Here is a 15524-nt window from a genome sequence, read left to right on the forward strand (position 1 = left end):
GGCGGTTCTGGGTGGGCTGGGTTCTGGATCTGGCTGCAGCAGCGGCAGCTTCCTCGTAGCAGCGTGGTTCTGGAGCCAGAACTGCCTGGGTATGGCGAGGCATCACCTTTGATGGCTGGATTTTGTGATGTGGCCTTGAGAATTGTTCTTGGAGGCTCAGCTTAGCATCTGTTTCACCAACCCTTCTAAATGATTTTTTTAGAACCATATGAGACTTTTTACTTTCAGCTTAAAAAAAATTTCATTGTGACCGGGTAGGCTGGTGCGTGAGTGGAATCCCAGCCACTTGGAAGGCTGAGGCAGGAGGATCATGAGTTCAAAGCCAGCCGCAGCAATTTAGCAAGGCCCCAAGCAACTCAGGGAGACCCTGTCCCATATTTTATATAAAGAAGGGCTGGGGATGTGGCTCAGAGGTTAAGCGCCCCTGGGTTCAATTCCTAGTACCAAAAAAACCAAAACTAACAAAAACATGGCTTTACACAGTACTATCACTCTAATCCCTGACATTTGTAATGTGCTCCATCATTTATGAAGCATATTAACATATCTTATTTTTAATCTTGAGCATCAAGTGGTCCTGACATTAATAGGGCAGGTATTTTCTTCATCTTATAGATGCCTGGTCGAGATGAGTGACAGAGCTTGACCACACATTAGAATTTATCAGAAACAATAGAAAAAGTTCTCCCGGCCCCATAGTTTGGACAATGTTCTTTTATAGCATTACTTTTCAGGGCTGGGATCTGCTATCTCTTCTGACCCAGGATTATTGTTAAGTTTTCAGGACCTTTATGCAAATTCCTCCATGTGGATGTCCCTTCTCAGCCAAGTATCCTTGTAGTGAACAAACTGCACAATTACACATGGCGGCCCTTGTTTTCATAACAAGATGGGATACTGATGATCTTTTGATTGGAAATGGGGAGAATGTTCAAGTGTTGATCTTCTTAAACCCACTGAGTAGTTGTGTTAGTTCAGTTGCTGTGTGTTTACCATTAATTATTTCCCACAGGTATTAGTCACTGTACCACTGGCCATACTGCAGAAAGGTGCCATTCAGTTTAATCCACCCTTGTCAGAGAAGAAGATGAAGGCTATCAATAGCCTGGGGGCAGGCATCATTGAAAAGGTGAGGAGACCTAACTTATTTATCCTCAGAGCTCAAGCAGTTTATGTCAAATGATATGGAGAAGTAGTGGGTCATGTTTTAATCCAAATACAACTCAGAGATTTCCTTTTTATTTGAATAATTGTTCATGAAGACTACAAAGGAACATTAACAAAACAAAAGGCTATCTGAAGCCTCAGTTTTGACTTTTAGGAGAATGAATCTTGTTCTTCAAAATTTGGATTTGCTATGAGCAATTCTTATATTTTCTGCTTTCATGTTCCACCCCCCACTCATTTGTCCCAAGGAGGACTGTGGTCTACTTCCTCTCCCTTAGAATCCCCTGTAGAAGGCTGCCAGGGCTGCAGTGGATCTCTGCACACAGGAGGAGTGGGTGATCGTGACATGCTGCCTTAAGACCCCCATCAGGAGGGCTGTGCATCTTTAGATTAGATTAATCTGTGGATTAGCAGGCAGGCAACTTTATCCAGGGGAGTGTAGAACCGGGTGGCAGAAGGCAGGAACCTCACAGGTAAGAGGAGTGGAGAGGGTGTTGACCAGGGTGTGTTTTGGCATGAGCTGCAGGTGGCTTGGAGGCTGCATGTGATTTGGGTGCAGGAAGCACTTCATCTCTCCTCTGCTTGCTTTCCAGATCGCCTTGCAATTTCCATATAGATTTTGGGACAGTAAAGTTCAAGGGGCTGACTTTTTTGGTCATGTTCCTCCCAGTGCCAGCCAGCGAGGGCTCTTTGCTGTATACTATGACATGGATCCCCAGGTAAAAATCATGTGTGAAGTGTGGTTCAAAATCTCCAGGTTTAGAATGTGGTAATTAATCATTCACATGTCAGGCTCAGGAATGAACGAACATTTCGGAGATTCTTGATAGTTCTTTTCTGGTAGGTCACCTGGCCTGGGACATTTTCCAGTGGAAAGGAACCCTGATATTTGCTGTTTTCTGAAGGACTAATGTTGCTTTTTTGGGCATGAGTTGTTGCTATGGAAACGAGCACTGCAGGCTAAGGGGGACATCCTCTAGGTAAAGTTGGTGGCAGCATAGTCAAGAGTGAGCTTGACCCTTCCTAAGGGTCTTGTGGTGGGTACGGAGGGCAGGAGGTGGTTAGTCTGTTGGGGGGGGGGCACACCTGGAGTGAGCAGTTGCTGGACTCCCTTGCAGCTGCCACACACTGGTCACAGCTGTCATTTCCTGTTCTCTCAGTTCCAAGAGACTTTCTCTTAAGGTTTCACGTGGGAGCCAAGGGCAAGCTTCTATTACCACTTGTTTTCTTCTCATTGTTTTGTAATTTCCCCTCAATCTCTTCCTACTCCTTCTGAAGCAAGGTTTTGTATGTGAACAGCAAAAGGAACCTTAAATTTTATTTTTACAGTATTTCGTGTCCCACCAGGGAACAGTGGAACAGGTGGATGAGTAGCATATGTTTGAGGAGAATGGATAGGAAATTGGAGGGAGGATAAGGGACAGTTGAAGTTATAAAATTGAGCTTGGAGGATGAGGCCCTTGTCCGGAACTAAGCCTTAAACGTTTGTACCAGAAGCAAAACACTTCAATTGCTGTTCCTTCCTGCCTCCAGAAGCAGCAAAGCGTGCTGATGTCAGTGATCGCAGGAGAGGCAGTAGCATCCGTGAGGACCCTGGATGACAAGCAGGTGCTGCAGCAGTGCATGGCCACCCTCCGGGAGCTGTTCAAGGAGCAGGTCAGAGAAGCCTTCTTGAAAGAAGGACCTGCTTTTCCTAGTGGGAGGGACCCAGTGCTGTTGAATGGCTAAGGATGCAGGGAACCCAGGCAGGGGGCCCCATTCTTTCTCCACTTAAGTACCTGGGTGAGTTTGCCAGGACTGACCTAACAGGAAATCACAGGACCGTGGCTTAGCAACAGAAAGTTACTTGTACAGTTCTGGAGACTGGAAATCCAAGATCAAGGTGACAGCAGACTTGGGCTTTAGATTCCTTTTTCCGAGGCTTGCTGATGGCCATCCGTTCGCTGGGTCCTGTTGTGCTCTTCCCTCTGTAGTATGTGTTGTCATCTCCCCCTTTTATAAGGACATACACCAGTTACACTGGATTAGGCCCACAACAACAACCTCATTTTAACTTCTCATTAAAGACCCAGTTTCCAAATAGTCACACTGTCCAAATAATCACACAAGAGACAGAAATACCTTTTTCCTTGGGTCCTGTGACACCTCCTTTGACCTCAGGGGTCCCTGGACAGAGAGGGCGCTGAACCCTTTTACTGGAGAGAAGCCATTCAAATGAGGCAAGGGGTCAGGTTTCAGAAGGTTGAATCTAGAGTCATGTCTGCTGTCAACAGATTAACTGACATCTAAAAAGGCCACACCCAAAGGCAGAGCAAGAGAAGGGAGTTTCCATGGAATATTCTATCCCAAACAGGGGGAAGGGGTAGGATTACAAGAGAATAGGTGAGTGTAGCTCAATCCCAGAGTATGCCGACTCAGAAGACTGGCCTTGCTATCTGAGCGAGCGGGGGTAAGGATCTTTCAGATCCCCGTGGTGCGTCTTGACTGGAAGGCGTGGTAACTCATTGTGGCTCCCCACATGTGCCAAGCATTGGCCCAGGGTGACTTGAACTCTTGACCACTGGTGATAGCACCCAGAAGGTAGGCAGATGTCGTCTCTGGCAGAGTGAAGTGTGGAAGCAAGGGAGTTGTGTGTGGCTGGGCAGGGAACACGTTTATGGGGTAGGAGGAACATGGATGTTCATAGTGCTAGAGGATGAAGGCAGGCCACACCCTGAGGGAGAAATGTCCTTTTATAATTGGGGGTACACCGTGCCCAAGTTCTTCCTTGATCCTGTTTTATGATTCCTTTCTGTTGGACATAGGAGGTCCCAGAGCCCACAAAGTATTTTGTCACTCGGTGGAGCACAGAGCCATGGATCCAGATGGCATACAGTTTTGTGAAGACCTTTGGAAGTGGTGAGGCCTATGATATCATTGCTGAAGATATACAAGGAACTGTCTTTTTTGCGGGTGAGGTGTGTGTCTCAATTCAAAATTCAGTTATATTTTGATTTTTATTAGAATTAAAACAATAGCCAACCAGAGTTTAAAGACTATTATGTCAAATACTGTTCAGCATCTTAAAGACAACAAATGGAAGCCTTCTCAAACTCCCAGAGGCAGTCATTTTAAACTCTTCTAGCCATTTTTCCAGGACTTTCCTTCCTATCTTAAAATTATGTTTATATTGCTGTCTTCTGATTTAACATTAGACAGAAATGTTTATTGACTAGCTGTCAGATTAAAGATTCAACACATTTAATCTGCACCACTTCAGTTAGATTGGTGCATGTTTCTATGCAAATGTGGGCTGCTGAGCCAGGGTGTCTGTGGCCAACATCAGTTGCTTCTTTGGTCATTGTCCTGTTTTGGTCCCTGTCCCCTTCACACATCTGATTCCAGTCCAATCTGAGCTGGCCTGTTACTTCAGCCTCTGACCTCCCCCTCCCACAGTCTTTCCTGGTTCCAGTCTGGGGGCTTGCTGTAGGGCCTGCTGAGTCTTTAAACCACTCTGTGTTGGGCTTTTGCTCCAAGATCTGCTTTTCTCTGATTTATTTGTTGAAAATGCTGCTGTTCTGATTCTGGTCCTGTCTTTTTTTCATTTCTTATAATCTAGAAACTCTTGTCTTTCAATCCTCATTTTATTTCTGATCATTCTCTCTCCAGTTTTTACTTTTACTATTAGATCTGCTGTCCTGGAACTGGATTAACTGATATTTCTCTTTATTGTTCTTTTTTGCTTTGGGGGATTTTGGAGGGGAGTGTGGGTGTGATGGTATCTCCCAGCTATTAAATTGGCTCTTATATTTCACTGGGTGCTTTCTTGTTCTCAGTGCCCTCTTCTTGCTCCATAGTTTGTTTCTTAACTAAGGTTATTAAAACTTGTTTTTTGACTCCTTCCTGGAGTTTTCTCAGACTTTTTATTCTGTGTGCTGTAGTCTACCTGCTGTGTGTCCAAGTGCCCCATCCTTGACTTTAAGCTTAGATTTGACAGCTTCAGCAAGCTCATCAACTAGTGGTTGGACTCCACATCAGTGCCTTGGGACATTTAGTTTGTGTGGTGGAAGCAGGAACCTCTTAGGTTATGCCAGTTTCCAAGTGACATAAAGGTCTCTTGAAAGAGTGGTCTTGTGAGGGGCTTTTGCCAGTCTTTACACCAATCCTGTTTTCCTCTCAAACTACTCTCTGCCTCCCTGGTTCCTCATGCCCCTAACAGCTGAGGTTTTCTTGGGTTTCTTTGAGGAACCATTTTGCAGTCTAATATTACATTTATTATATTACAGTTTAGGGTTACATGTCTCCCTGTTTATTTTAGAAAACAGTTGATGGTGTTTTTTTCCTGTGATTTTTGGGTAATTATAAAAGAATAAAAGAATGTCATCTTAAACCCAGATGGATTGACTACTCTTGGGCCTCTGAGGAGCCCGCTGCAGGAAGGGCACATGGCTGCACAGACAATGGTCAGCCATTTGCAAGACATGGCTATTTTAGGGTAAGGTATATTTAAGGAGGATTTAGGCTGTTCTAGCTTTCCTTTGATGATTATCATAACTCACCCACTAAAAACCCATTTCCCTAAGGCCTGTGTTGCTACCCCCCACCAGTATTCATTGTTTTCAATCCAGTACCTCACACAGATGCCTAATGTTTTAATGAATGCCACACAGGCAGGACAGAATATTGTAGAATTAGCAAGTTTGGCAAAACATGGCAAGATAACCAAAGAAGTTCAGATGCTGTGATGGGTGAGAAGTGTTATTGTGAGCACACAGACTGGGATAGTAGTCTCACTTTAGGAAGATAAGAGAAAGAATAAGCTTATATTGAACTCTACATAATTTGAACTCATGCATGAATTTTTTTTTTTTTTTTAATAGGCGACAAACAGGCATTTTCCACAAACTGTTACAGGGGCATATTTGAGTGGTGTTCGAGAAGCAAGCAAGATTGCAGCCTTTTGAAGAGAATTTGTTTGGACCCTGCTTTTCTTTCTGTATCCCAAGTGGGAAAGTTTGAAACACATGTTCAACTTCAATTTTATAAGGGGGAGCTCTTGATAGGTGCAAACCCATGCCACCACTCTGAAAGCATGAGCTCCCCCTAAATCCTTATGAGCACTTATATTTAATCGCATCTTCTGTAGGTCCAAATAGTGTTGTGTCTTCTGGGTTCCAGAGAAGGCAGGATATAACCTTGAGACCTAGAGTGTGTTCTTCCATGATTGGAGGTTCCCTTCAGATTTGACAAGTTTTTTGGCTGATCAGTTTTCAAACATTGTGAAACCAAGTTAAACAAGCAGGAAAAACAACATACTAGATAAAACCATGTGTCTGTCTTCTGTGAAAATTTATCAGTATCTTTACCAATGAGCCTTAATATTTTTATATGGATCCAATATTGAACTTAAAATCAAACTTTTTTTGATACATTAATTTCCAGTTAGTTGAATGAAGCTTCTATTTTATAACATTTCTCCCCATTTGAAAATTCAAAAGAAAAATTCAGTTTATCTTTGGAGATATCTTACAGATTTGCATAATCATTGGCAAAACAAAAATCTTAACCCCTTAGAATAGCACCCCCCCCCATTTAGAATGGGGTGTAGTGTGTGATCTTCACACCATGACACAGGATATAGCTATTTTTCTTAAAGCGCTACACATTAAAATCTGGAGTATCCTTAATTTTGGCAATCACTATTATCAGTATTATGATTCAGGAATCATAAAACAGATTCAAAATTTTTGTATAATTATGTTTAGTTTTCCATAGGCAGGTCCATTGGAAAACTGCAAAAATTGTGAGTTATCCTGGTAAATATTACATTTATAAAAGCCTACAACACGGTAAGTATTTACTTTTTCCACTTAAATTGATAAATAAACATGGGTTTTTAAGGTCTTCAAGATACCTATTTTGTCAAGAAACTTTAGTTTACAGGTTGAAAATAAGCTTACTCTTTGAATTATATTGGTCTCCTTTTAAAGCCACTTTTAAAAATACTAGGAACTTTTCAAATTTAAAATCACTTTGTAAGAACAAAGAATATCATTCAAACAGTGTACAGTGAACTTTAGACACACACATACACACTACCCCCTCCTCAAAGTATGATACAAACAAAGCCAAGAGCTATATGTTTCAAAAATTAGGAAACATTGATGTTTAAGTTGAGACTCATTGGTACTGATTAGGAGGTATTCTGCTTTAAAGTATTATGTTTTAAATGTTTAAACGGCATGCATTATGTTAAGTGATGATAAATGCAAAATGTTGGAAATGGTTCACAGTAAATTATTACTTTAGTTTCTAAGCACTTAAGGCTACTGTGCTACAAGTAGGAAAAACCCTACTTAAAAGATGGTAAATGTGTATTTAAAATAACTTTGTCTTAAATGACCTATATTTTGACATTTTGTTCTTTAAGGAGATATGGTACTTTTCTTTAATTGAGTTACTTTGAATGTTTTTCAGTGTTGTCCCAAGATTTTGTAAGAGTAGCAGCGAATACACACTTTTACAGTAATTTAACTTACTGATCACGAATAGCTGGTTGTGTAAAACTGCTTAATAAAAACTAGACTTTTTCAAATATGCTCTGTGTCTGTGTTGCAGTGGTAAATGCTCTAACTGGGCATTTCATCACCAAGAACTCACACCCACCTCAGTCCCCTCACCTGCGCACATTCTTATCCCCTTTATAGTAATGGGTTATGAAATAGTTAACTGTAGTGCTCATCAAATTATGTTATGGGGCTAAATCCATTTAAAAACTTACTATAAGGGGGAAATGACACGTAAACACATAAGTTAAAACATCAAATTCAAGAGACTTAAAACATCACTATTTTTATTGACAAGGTTTGTAAGAACAGATATTTAAAATCAAAGGTCAATTTTTAGGTCTTTGTTGCTTATTCCATTCACTCGTATTAAGTATGCTTTCCCCTAAAGTCCTAACTTTATCAAGAAACTAACCTGTGAAAATACCTGTTAAATCACTTATATATACATTTCTATGATGCAAAGATTTTTAAACACTTCAATTGGTACATTAAATATCTGTCATAGGCAGCATGTTTAAACTGATTAAGACCATTAATTTAAAAGACAAAATTTAGTCTTATAATTCAGGAGTGGGCTGGGTACAGTGATGAAAGCCTATAATCCCAGCTACTAGGAGGCTGAGGCAGGAGGATCACAAGTTTGAGACCAGTCTAGGCAACTTGGTAACATCCTGTCTCAAAAAGGGCTGAGGATATAAATCAGTGTTGGAGCACCCCAGGGTTCCATCCCCAGTACAGGGTGGTGGGGGCAGGGGAAGAGACATGGATATGACCAGGAGTGGTCCACATGTTGATCACTTTGAATCTTGATTGGCCAAAATTTAAAACCCAAGAGCCCTGATTCCACATTAAATTTCTTTAATGTTAAAAAATTACTTTTGAGAAATTGCTATTACCTACACATTATCTTCTGGCATTACACCTTATACTTTTATCATAATTATGGAGGTGGCCAGGTTTCCTGTAAATATCAGCATTTTATATGGTCAAAATCAGTTAATAAAATCAGTTCATTTACTATAAGCCAAATGTCCTTGTACTCAAACCCACCCTTTCCCAAAGTTTTTGACGTTTTGATGTGTTGATTTTGGTCTGTCCTTAATATAAAATGCGTCCACAGACACTTTTGCAGAGTTAACACAAACTATAGCTGGATGACACTTTGGAGGCATAGCAGAACTAGACAGTTCCTTCAGCGTTCCCATCACTGAATTCTGACTTCCCCTGGTCTGTCACTCCATCTCGCCAAACACTGACATTTCATAGTTTACAAGTGTAAATAAAGGTCCCTACCTATGTTGAATTTAAAAACTGATCTGCACAAAAGAAATAAAAAAAACTTTATATACAACAAATTGGTTTTTTAAAAATACAAAAATAACATCTGTCATTTCTCTCATGCTGACAATTTGACATATATACACATGCAGAAGAAAGTTCCAATTTAGTCACTTGGCTAGCTGTAGCTTGTTAAAGATGAGCACACCGCCATTGAGTTTTCACACTGACAGAAGAAAATGTGTATTCAAAATATATAGTAAATACTGCAAGTCTCTGCATGTATAAATGCTGGCTATAATACTTTTGTTCTACTTGATTAAAATATGTCTTAAGCAGTCTAATGTTAAGTGCACTAAAACCCACAACAGTTCAGGAATCTATGACCTTATATAAAGAAATCCAAAATGTACAAAGTACAACTATAAAAGCAAGGAACAATTACTGCCATGCAAGATTTTAAACTAAAAACTGCATAGAAATGCAATTTAAAGCGGCAAACTGATTTATGTAACACTCAAGATAAAAAAAAGGTCAGCAGTAAGTCCTACCAACACAATCCTTAATGAGAATTTAGAAAAGGAAATACATTCTCTTTGCTGGTATAATGGTATAAATCAGATCTTCAAATCTATGGGAACAAGTCATCTGTCTCTGTCCTGTATCTCAAGAAATTAGCTGTAATGAAAGAAAAACATTATTTTACCTTGCCCAAACACAGAATATTAAGTATACATAAATTATAAAACTTGACCCCATTTTTGTTTTTAACATGTTTTATTACTGTGACCTTGGAAAATCAGGTGGGTCAACATAAAACTGCAACTACTATGGATCTCCCCTGTACTAGCCAGAAGAATTTGCCCTGACATTTTTTGAGCAACTCTTGAGATGCCTCGCTACTAGGTACACTGTGAATTCACATCTAATCTGAGTTCAGATTCTATCACTAATTGTTCAAACTTTATTAAATATATATTCCCATCTATTTTGAATAAATGAGGATCAAATGTGATATTTAATGATAAAAATACGCTAGAAAAATATACAATATTTATTTTGTCTTCTATGTCCCAAATGATCAAACTATGAAAAGACTAAAATATTTACCTCTTTTACAGTGGTTTTTATGAAGTCTTTTCTCTCAGTTAAATCATAAGCAGGATAATTTTCATATACCTATAGCAAAAAGGAAAAAAACATTTAAAGAATTTAAAATCCAAGATTCTGTCTCTGACTATGCACAAACAGCTGCATGTATATTTGAAGAGTACTCATTTGTATTGCAAATAAGCACTTTTGGAACACGGTACACAAAGAAAATGAACATGCAGACATTCTCAGTGCTTTATAAACTGGCAGTATGGGCATTAAATATGGGTTAAGAAAACATTTCTGTTAACTTCTTTAACTAATCATCTGTAATACTGCTTTTTTCTTTTTTCTGTACAGGGGACTGAACCTAGGGGTGGTTTACCATTGGTTTACCTCCTTGGATCTTCATCTTTTTAAAATTTTTTTGAGACAGGGCTTCATAAACTGCTAAAGCTGGCCTTGAACTTGTGAGTTTCCTGCCTTAGCCTCCCAAGTAACTGGGATTACAGGTGTGTATCACAGTGCCTGTCTCTATGAACCATCTTTTGATATATCCTTTCTTCTCTGTTAACATCAGCCAACATTTTATCTATAATTCCACAATTTGAGCTTCAGCCTCTCTAATCCACTGAATCCTCTCCCCGGTAAATTCACTAACATTCAAGAGGTCTCAACAGTCCTCAACTCCTAAAAATGACTAAATTTCAATCTCATTTGTCAAGTTTCTTTCTCAGTCCCATTATACCTGCTACTTGACTTCTAAGCCCAACACCAATTGCTCACAATCTTATAAGCATCCTTCTGCTTAATTTCTATTACAGTACAGGGCCAGAAACTTTTTTTGGTAAAGTATTATAATGTAAATAATTTCAGCTTTCTCCAACTATTAAGAAAACCAAGTGGTATGATGGATTTAGTTCATAGGCTGTAGCTGACCAACCTTTGCAAATATAGTCCATCATTTAAGTTACCCTCATGTCCCTTGTTCTTCCCCTGTAAGCCACAACTCTGAATTGGTCTAACTACCCATTTCTCTATGGTTAGCTGAGGCCAGAGGTTACTTTGGAAAATTATTAACAACTTTGAAGTGACTGGCTGCTTTAGCCTTCTAGCAACTGCTAGTCTCAGGTCAGGTTCTCCCTTTATTCTCCACACTGGCAGTTTCATCTCCTTACTGCTTTTACTCAAGAAGCTATTATCGTGTCAACTTTCTGACATATCCATTTTACCTGCATTCTTAATGATTCCCATTTCCTTTACCTCTGCGGGGATCTATCCCTCAGCTCCCATGTAGCTCCACCTTCTCTTTTCCCTGCACTTGTCCCCTGGCTCTTCTCTGGTCCCTTTAGAAATATTTTCTCACCAACTTGAAGCTGCTTGAAACAACATTTAATTCATTCATGTTCCTCCCAATTAATTCTTGAGATGATAAAATTCGTTTTATTAATCCTCAAATTTACTATTATATGATTATTTCCTAATTACTGTCTAAAAAAAAAAAATACCAAGTCTTTCTTTCCCAACCTCTCCTTGTTATTAATATGCCTTTTAAAAAACGCACAAATTGACAGAAATCTTTCAAATGGCCTATCTAATCTCTCTTCAAATTCTTCTGCACTCTGCCCTCATTTAGTTTGGGACACTCAAACACATATAAATAGCAATATAGTTTTTCTGTATGGTATTCTATATTTTAAAAAATTTAACATTACTTGGAAGGTTCTTCCATGTTATTCTGAATTGCTACACAGTAGTCCAAACAATATGGATGTACCAGTTTAAACATTTCTCTACTGATGGCCATTTCTGATTTTTCAGTATTATAGGCATTAATAAATACAATTAACATTATTGTAAACATTTTTGTACATATGTAACTATGTCTTTAGGACACAGACCTAGGAATGAAATTGCTGGGTTAAAGGGTATTTGCAATTTAAATTTTAAGATGCTACCTAAGTGTCTTCTAAAAAAGTTGTTACAGTGAAAACTAATTTTCTTCAATCTAATAAGTAAAAATATTTCCTTCCAATTTTTATTTCCCTGAGTAGAAGGATAAGTGCTTTTGTATATTTGCAAATCTATTCTGTTTTTTTTCCTTGGTGCTACCTCTTTCTTGAAACTCCGTCTCTTGACTTTCCTAGCCCCGTTCCCCTGACCTTTCTTCTACTCTATTTTCTTATATTTTATAGAAATTACTTCTCAACTCTGTGTTGGTGGTTGTTAGGACTGTTTTACTTTTCTTACCCTTTATCTTCCCTTGGCTACCTTATTTATATTCCTGGTTAACTATTAGCAATATCCTGGTCTAGATTTCTTTCCTAAAATGGAGAATCACAACATTCTTAATTTTGTACACTTAGTTATACTAAGCACTCCAACTCAAAATATCTAAAAACAAAACAAAAACCCCCACATATTCTTCTAGAATATTCTTCCTGTTCTATTTTCTATTCTGAGAATGCTATCTAAGCTCTTATACCCCAATGAAGCAATCTCTGATGAGGCTCTCTTCTGACCTGGATTATAGCAACCCCGTTGATTTGTTGTGGCCTTGAGCATGCTAGGCAAGCTACCAGTGAGCAACACCTGTTGTTCTGATTGTGATATAAAACTGGGTTTCCTGACTGTCTCATCCTTTGTCAGGCTTCCTTCATGATTTCCTTGGGATAACTTTAAAAAATAAAATGATTTCTTTATGCCCTTGACAAATATTTCTCAGTAATCTATCCAGCATCCTGATTCCCCACTAGTTTTTTTTTTTGTACATGAATTTGTTTCATTTATTCTTTTTTTTTTAAAGCAACATTTTTTTATTGGTTATTCATAACATTACAAAGCTCTTGACATATCATATTTCATACATTAGATTGAAGTGGGTTATGAACTCCCAATTTTACCCCAAATGCAGATTGCAGAATCACATCGGTTACACATCCACAATTTTACATAATGCCCAATTAGTAATTGTTGTATTCTGCTACCTTTCCTATCCCCTACTATCCCCCCTCCCCTCCCCTCCCATCTTCTCTCTCTACCCCATCTATTGTAATTCATTACTCCCCTTGTTTATTTTCCCATTCCCCTCACAACCTCTTATATGTAATTTTGTATAGCAATGAGGGTCTCCCTTCATTTCCATGCAATTTCCCTTTTCTCTCCCTTTCCCTCCCATCTCATGTCTCTATTTAATGTTAGTCTTTTCTTCCTGCTCTTCCTCCCTGCTCTGTTCATAGTTGCTCTCATTATATCAAAGACATTTGGTATTTGTTTTTTAGGGATTGACTAGCTTCACTAAGCATAATCTGCTCTAGTGCCATCCATTTCCCTGCAAATTCTATGATTTTGTCATTTTTTATTGCTGCATAGTACTCCATTGTGTATAGATGCCACATTTTTTTAATCCATTCATCTATTGAAGGGCATCTGGGTTGGTTCCACAGTCTAGCTATTGTGAATTGTGCTGCTATAAACATGGATATGGCAGCATCCCTGTAGCATGCTCTTTTAAGGTCTTCAGGGAATAGTCCGAGAAGGGCAATAGCAGGGTCAAATGGTGGTTCCCCACTAGTTTCAAGTGGTGGCACAACCCTATAATCCTAGCGGCTCAGAAAACTGAGGCAGGAGGATTGCCAAGTTCAAAGCCAATCTCAGCAATACATTGAGGCATTAAGCAAGTTAGTGAGACCCTAATTTTTTTTTTTAATTTAAATAATGGGGGGAGTTGGGGATGTGTCTTAGCACTCCTGGGTTTAATCCCTGGGGTAAGAAGGAAAAAAAAAAAAAAACCCAGACCAAAAACACAACACTCCCCCCACCACCAAAACCCCCCAAATTTAGTAATAAGGCATATATAAGATCTGCCAGAGTGTTTTAGTTGTTGTTCCTCAACTGTACGGAAAAGCTGATACTCTACAAAGAACTTAGTTAAAAATTCTTCCAGATGCTTTTTTAGACTCTTCCAAACTCCTTCCCTCAATCCTAAGTAGTAAGTTGGTTCTGTGGTGCTGCAGCTTCTTCAGTACTGTTTTAATATGGCCCTCACATACAGCACTCTTACTGGAATACTTGTCTATCCCACCGAACCACAAGCACTATTTAAAGGCAAATAATGGATTCTCTGCTCCATCTCTAACATCTAGCGTTGTGCCTGATATGTTGAATGGTTCAATAGGAATACACCAATAATCTGTTTTCTTAAAAAGTATGGGATATTTTACCTTTGGTACATTTCAAAGTTTGGATTTCATATTGCCATAAAAACATCGATGACTATAAAGTCTCCCAATTTAGATCTAGGATATGGAATCCCTATGAAATCACACTCAAGGCTACAATGTTTATTTTCTGTGAAATCTTAGAAGAACTTCACAGAAGTGTAAGAACCTAATCTTTAACAGCTCATTTACTATACTATCAAGAGAATAAGGTGCCTAGTAGATTGTTTTTTAAAACTAACACAATCTAAGAATATACTGACAATTTCCAAATCTGGAAAGTTTCCTATGCAGTTTGAAACATATCATCCAAATTTCGTTTACTCTGACTTTAAATACTTATCCAAAGAATAAATGCACAAAGGAATGTAGCTTCAGATTAAGGAATAGGTGAAAGAAAATTTTAAGGCAAAAAAAAAAAAAAAAACAAAAAAAAAACAAGGATTAAAACATTTGTCTATTACCTCTTTGCAAATCTGCTTCATTGTGACTTCCTCCAAGTTGGCATTGGCCAATAATTTCTTCACTGTTTCTTTTATCTCTTCATCTGTAGGTGGTTTCTTCAACTTTTTAATTAAAGGTTCATCATCTGAACTATCCTCAGATTCACTTTCTAAATGTAAGATAATTAAATATGAATTGAAAAGTAATTTAATATTTAAGGCAAGGCTGGAAGAATTTTATAAGCTTTCAGAATGCAAGGGAGTACTGGACCCCCAAATTATAAATCACCAACTTAAAATTTTAATTTTTAATAAAAATTACAATTTACCACAATAAGCTACTTAGAAAACATGCATTAAAATTTCATGTTGATTTTGAATTTTTTTTTTAAGTTTTAAAAAACCTCTTTGCAGTTTACTTGTTTTCCACACACATTTAAATATTATGCACAAAATATATTTTGTACCTTTAAAATTGCTAATAATGTCATTTCTAACTTACCTTTTTTAGAACTGTTTTGATTCTTCTTGGTGGTACTACTATCTGCCTTCTTAACATTTGCACTCTTTACAGACTTTTTATTTTTAGGAGTACCTTTCTGTTTCGCTTTTTCTTTTTTAGAGGTCTTTTTTGGTGGCTGTTGGAAAGGAAAGCAAAGTATATATACTGATGTGATTCACTACTATTCCTCTATGCCTCTCAATATTAGAAAACATTAACATTAGGTTACAACAAATTATTAATTATCAATTTTTGAGAGATGACTGATACACTG

General features: G+C 38.3%; 2 protein-coding genes across 4 annotated transcripts in view; one reads left to right on the forward strand and one right to left on the reverse strand.

Annotated features, from left to right (window-relative positions):
- Positions 1-7743, forward strand: part of Kdm1b (lysine demethylase 1B) — a 46158-nt gene extending 38415 nt beyond the window's left edge. For all 3 annotated transcript variants that reach the window (XM_078020583.1, XM_078020585.1, XM_078020584.1), the window contains 5 exons: positions 1013-1129; positions 1761-1886; positions 2701-2823; positions 3972-4124; positions 6027-7743. In XM_078020583.1, coding sequence (XP_077876709.1) covers positions 1013-1129; positions 1761-1886; positions 2701-2823; positions 3972-4124; positions 6027-6110 — 603 coding nt within the window. In that variant the 3' untranslated portion in view covers positions 6111-7743. The remainder of the gene's footprint in view (positions 1-1012; positions 1130-1760; positions 1887-2700; positions 2824-3971; positions 4125-6026) is intronic.
- Positions 7744-7982: 239 nt separating this feature from the next.
- The window catches only part of Dek (DEK proto-oncogene), a 32196-nt gene continuing 24654 nt past the window's right edge, over positions 7983-15524 (reverse strand). Inside the window, exons 8-11 of the mRNA XM_078020586.1 lie at positions 15251-15386; positions 14770-14918; positions 10104-10172; positions 7983-9671 (exon numbers count right to left, since the gene is read on the reverse strand). Of these exons, the coding sequence (XP_077876712.1) occupies positions 9660-9671; positions 10104-10172; positions 14770-14918; positions 15251-15386 (366 nt within the window). The 3' untranslated portion in view covers positions 7983-9659. The remainder of the gene's footprint in view (positions 9672-10103; positions 10173-14769; positions 14919-15250; positions 15387-15524) is intronic.

The sequence above is a fragment of the Ictidomys tridecemlineatus genome, chromosome 8 (genome assembly GCF_052094955.1).
Source record: "Ictidomys tridecemlineatus isolate mIctTri1 chromosome 8, mIctTri1.hap1, whole genome shotgun sequence".
Taxonomy (NCBI): domain Eukaryota; kingdom Metazoa; phylum Chordata; class Mammalia; order Rodentia; family Sciuridae; genus Ictidomys; species Ictidomys tridecemlineatus.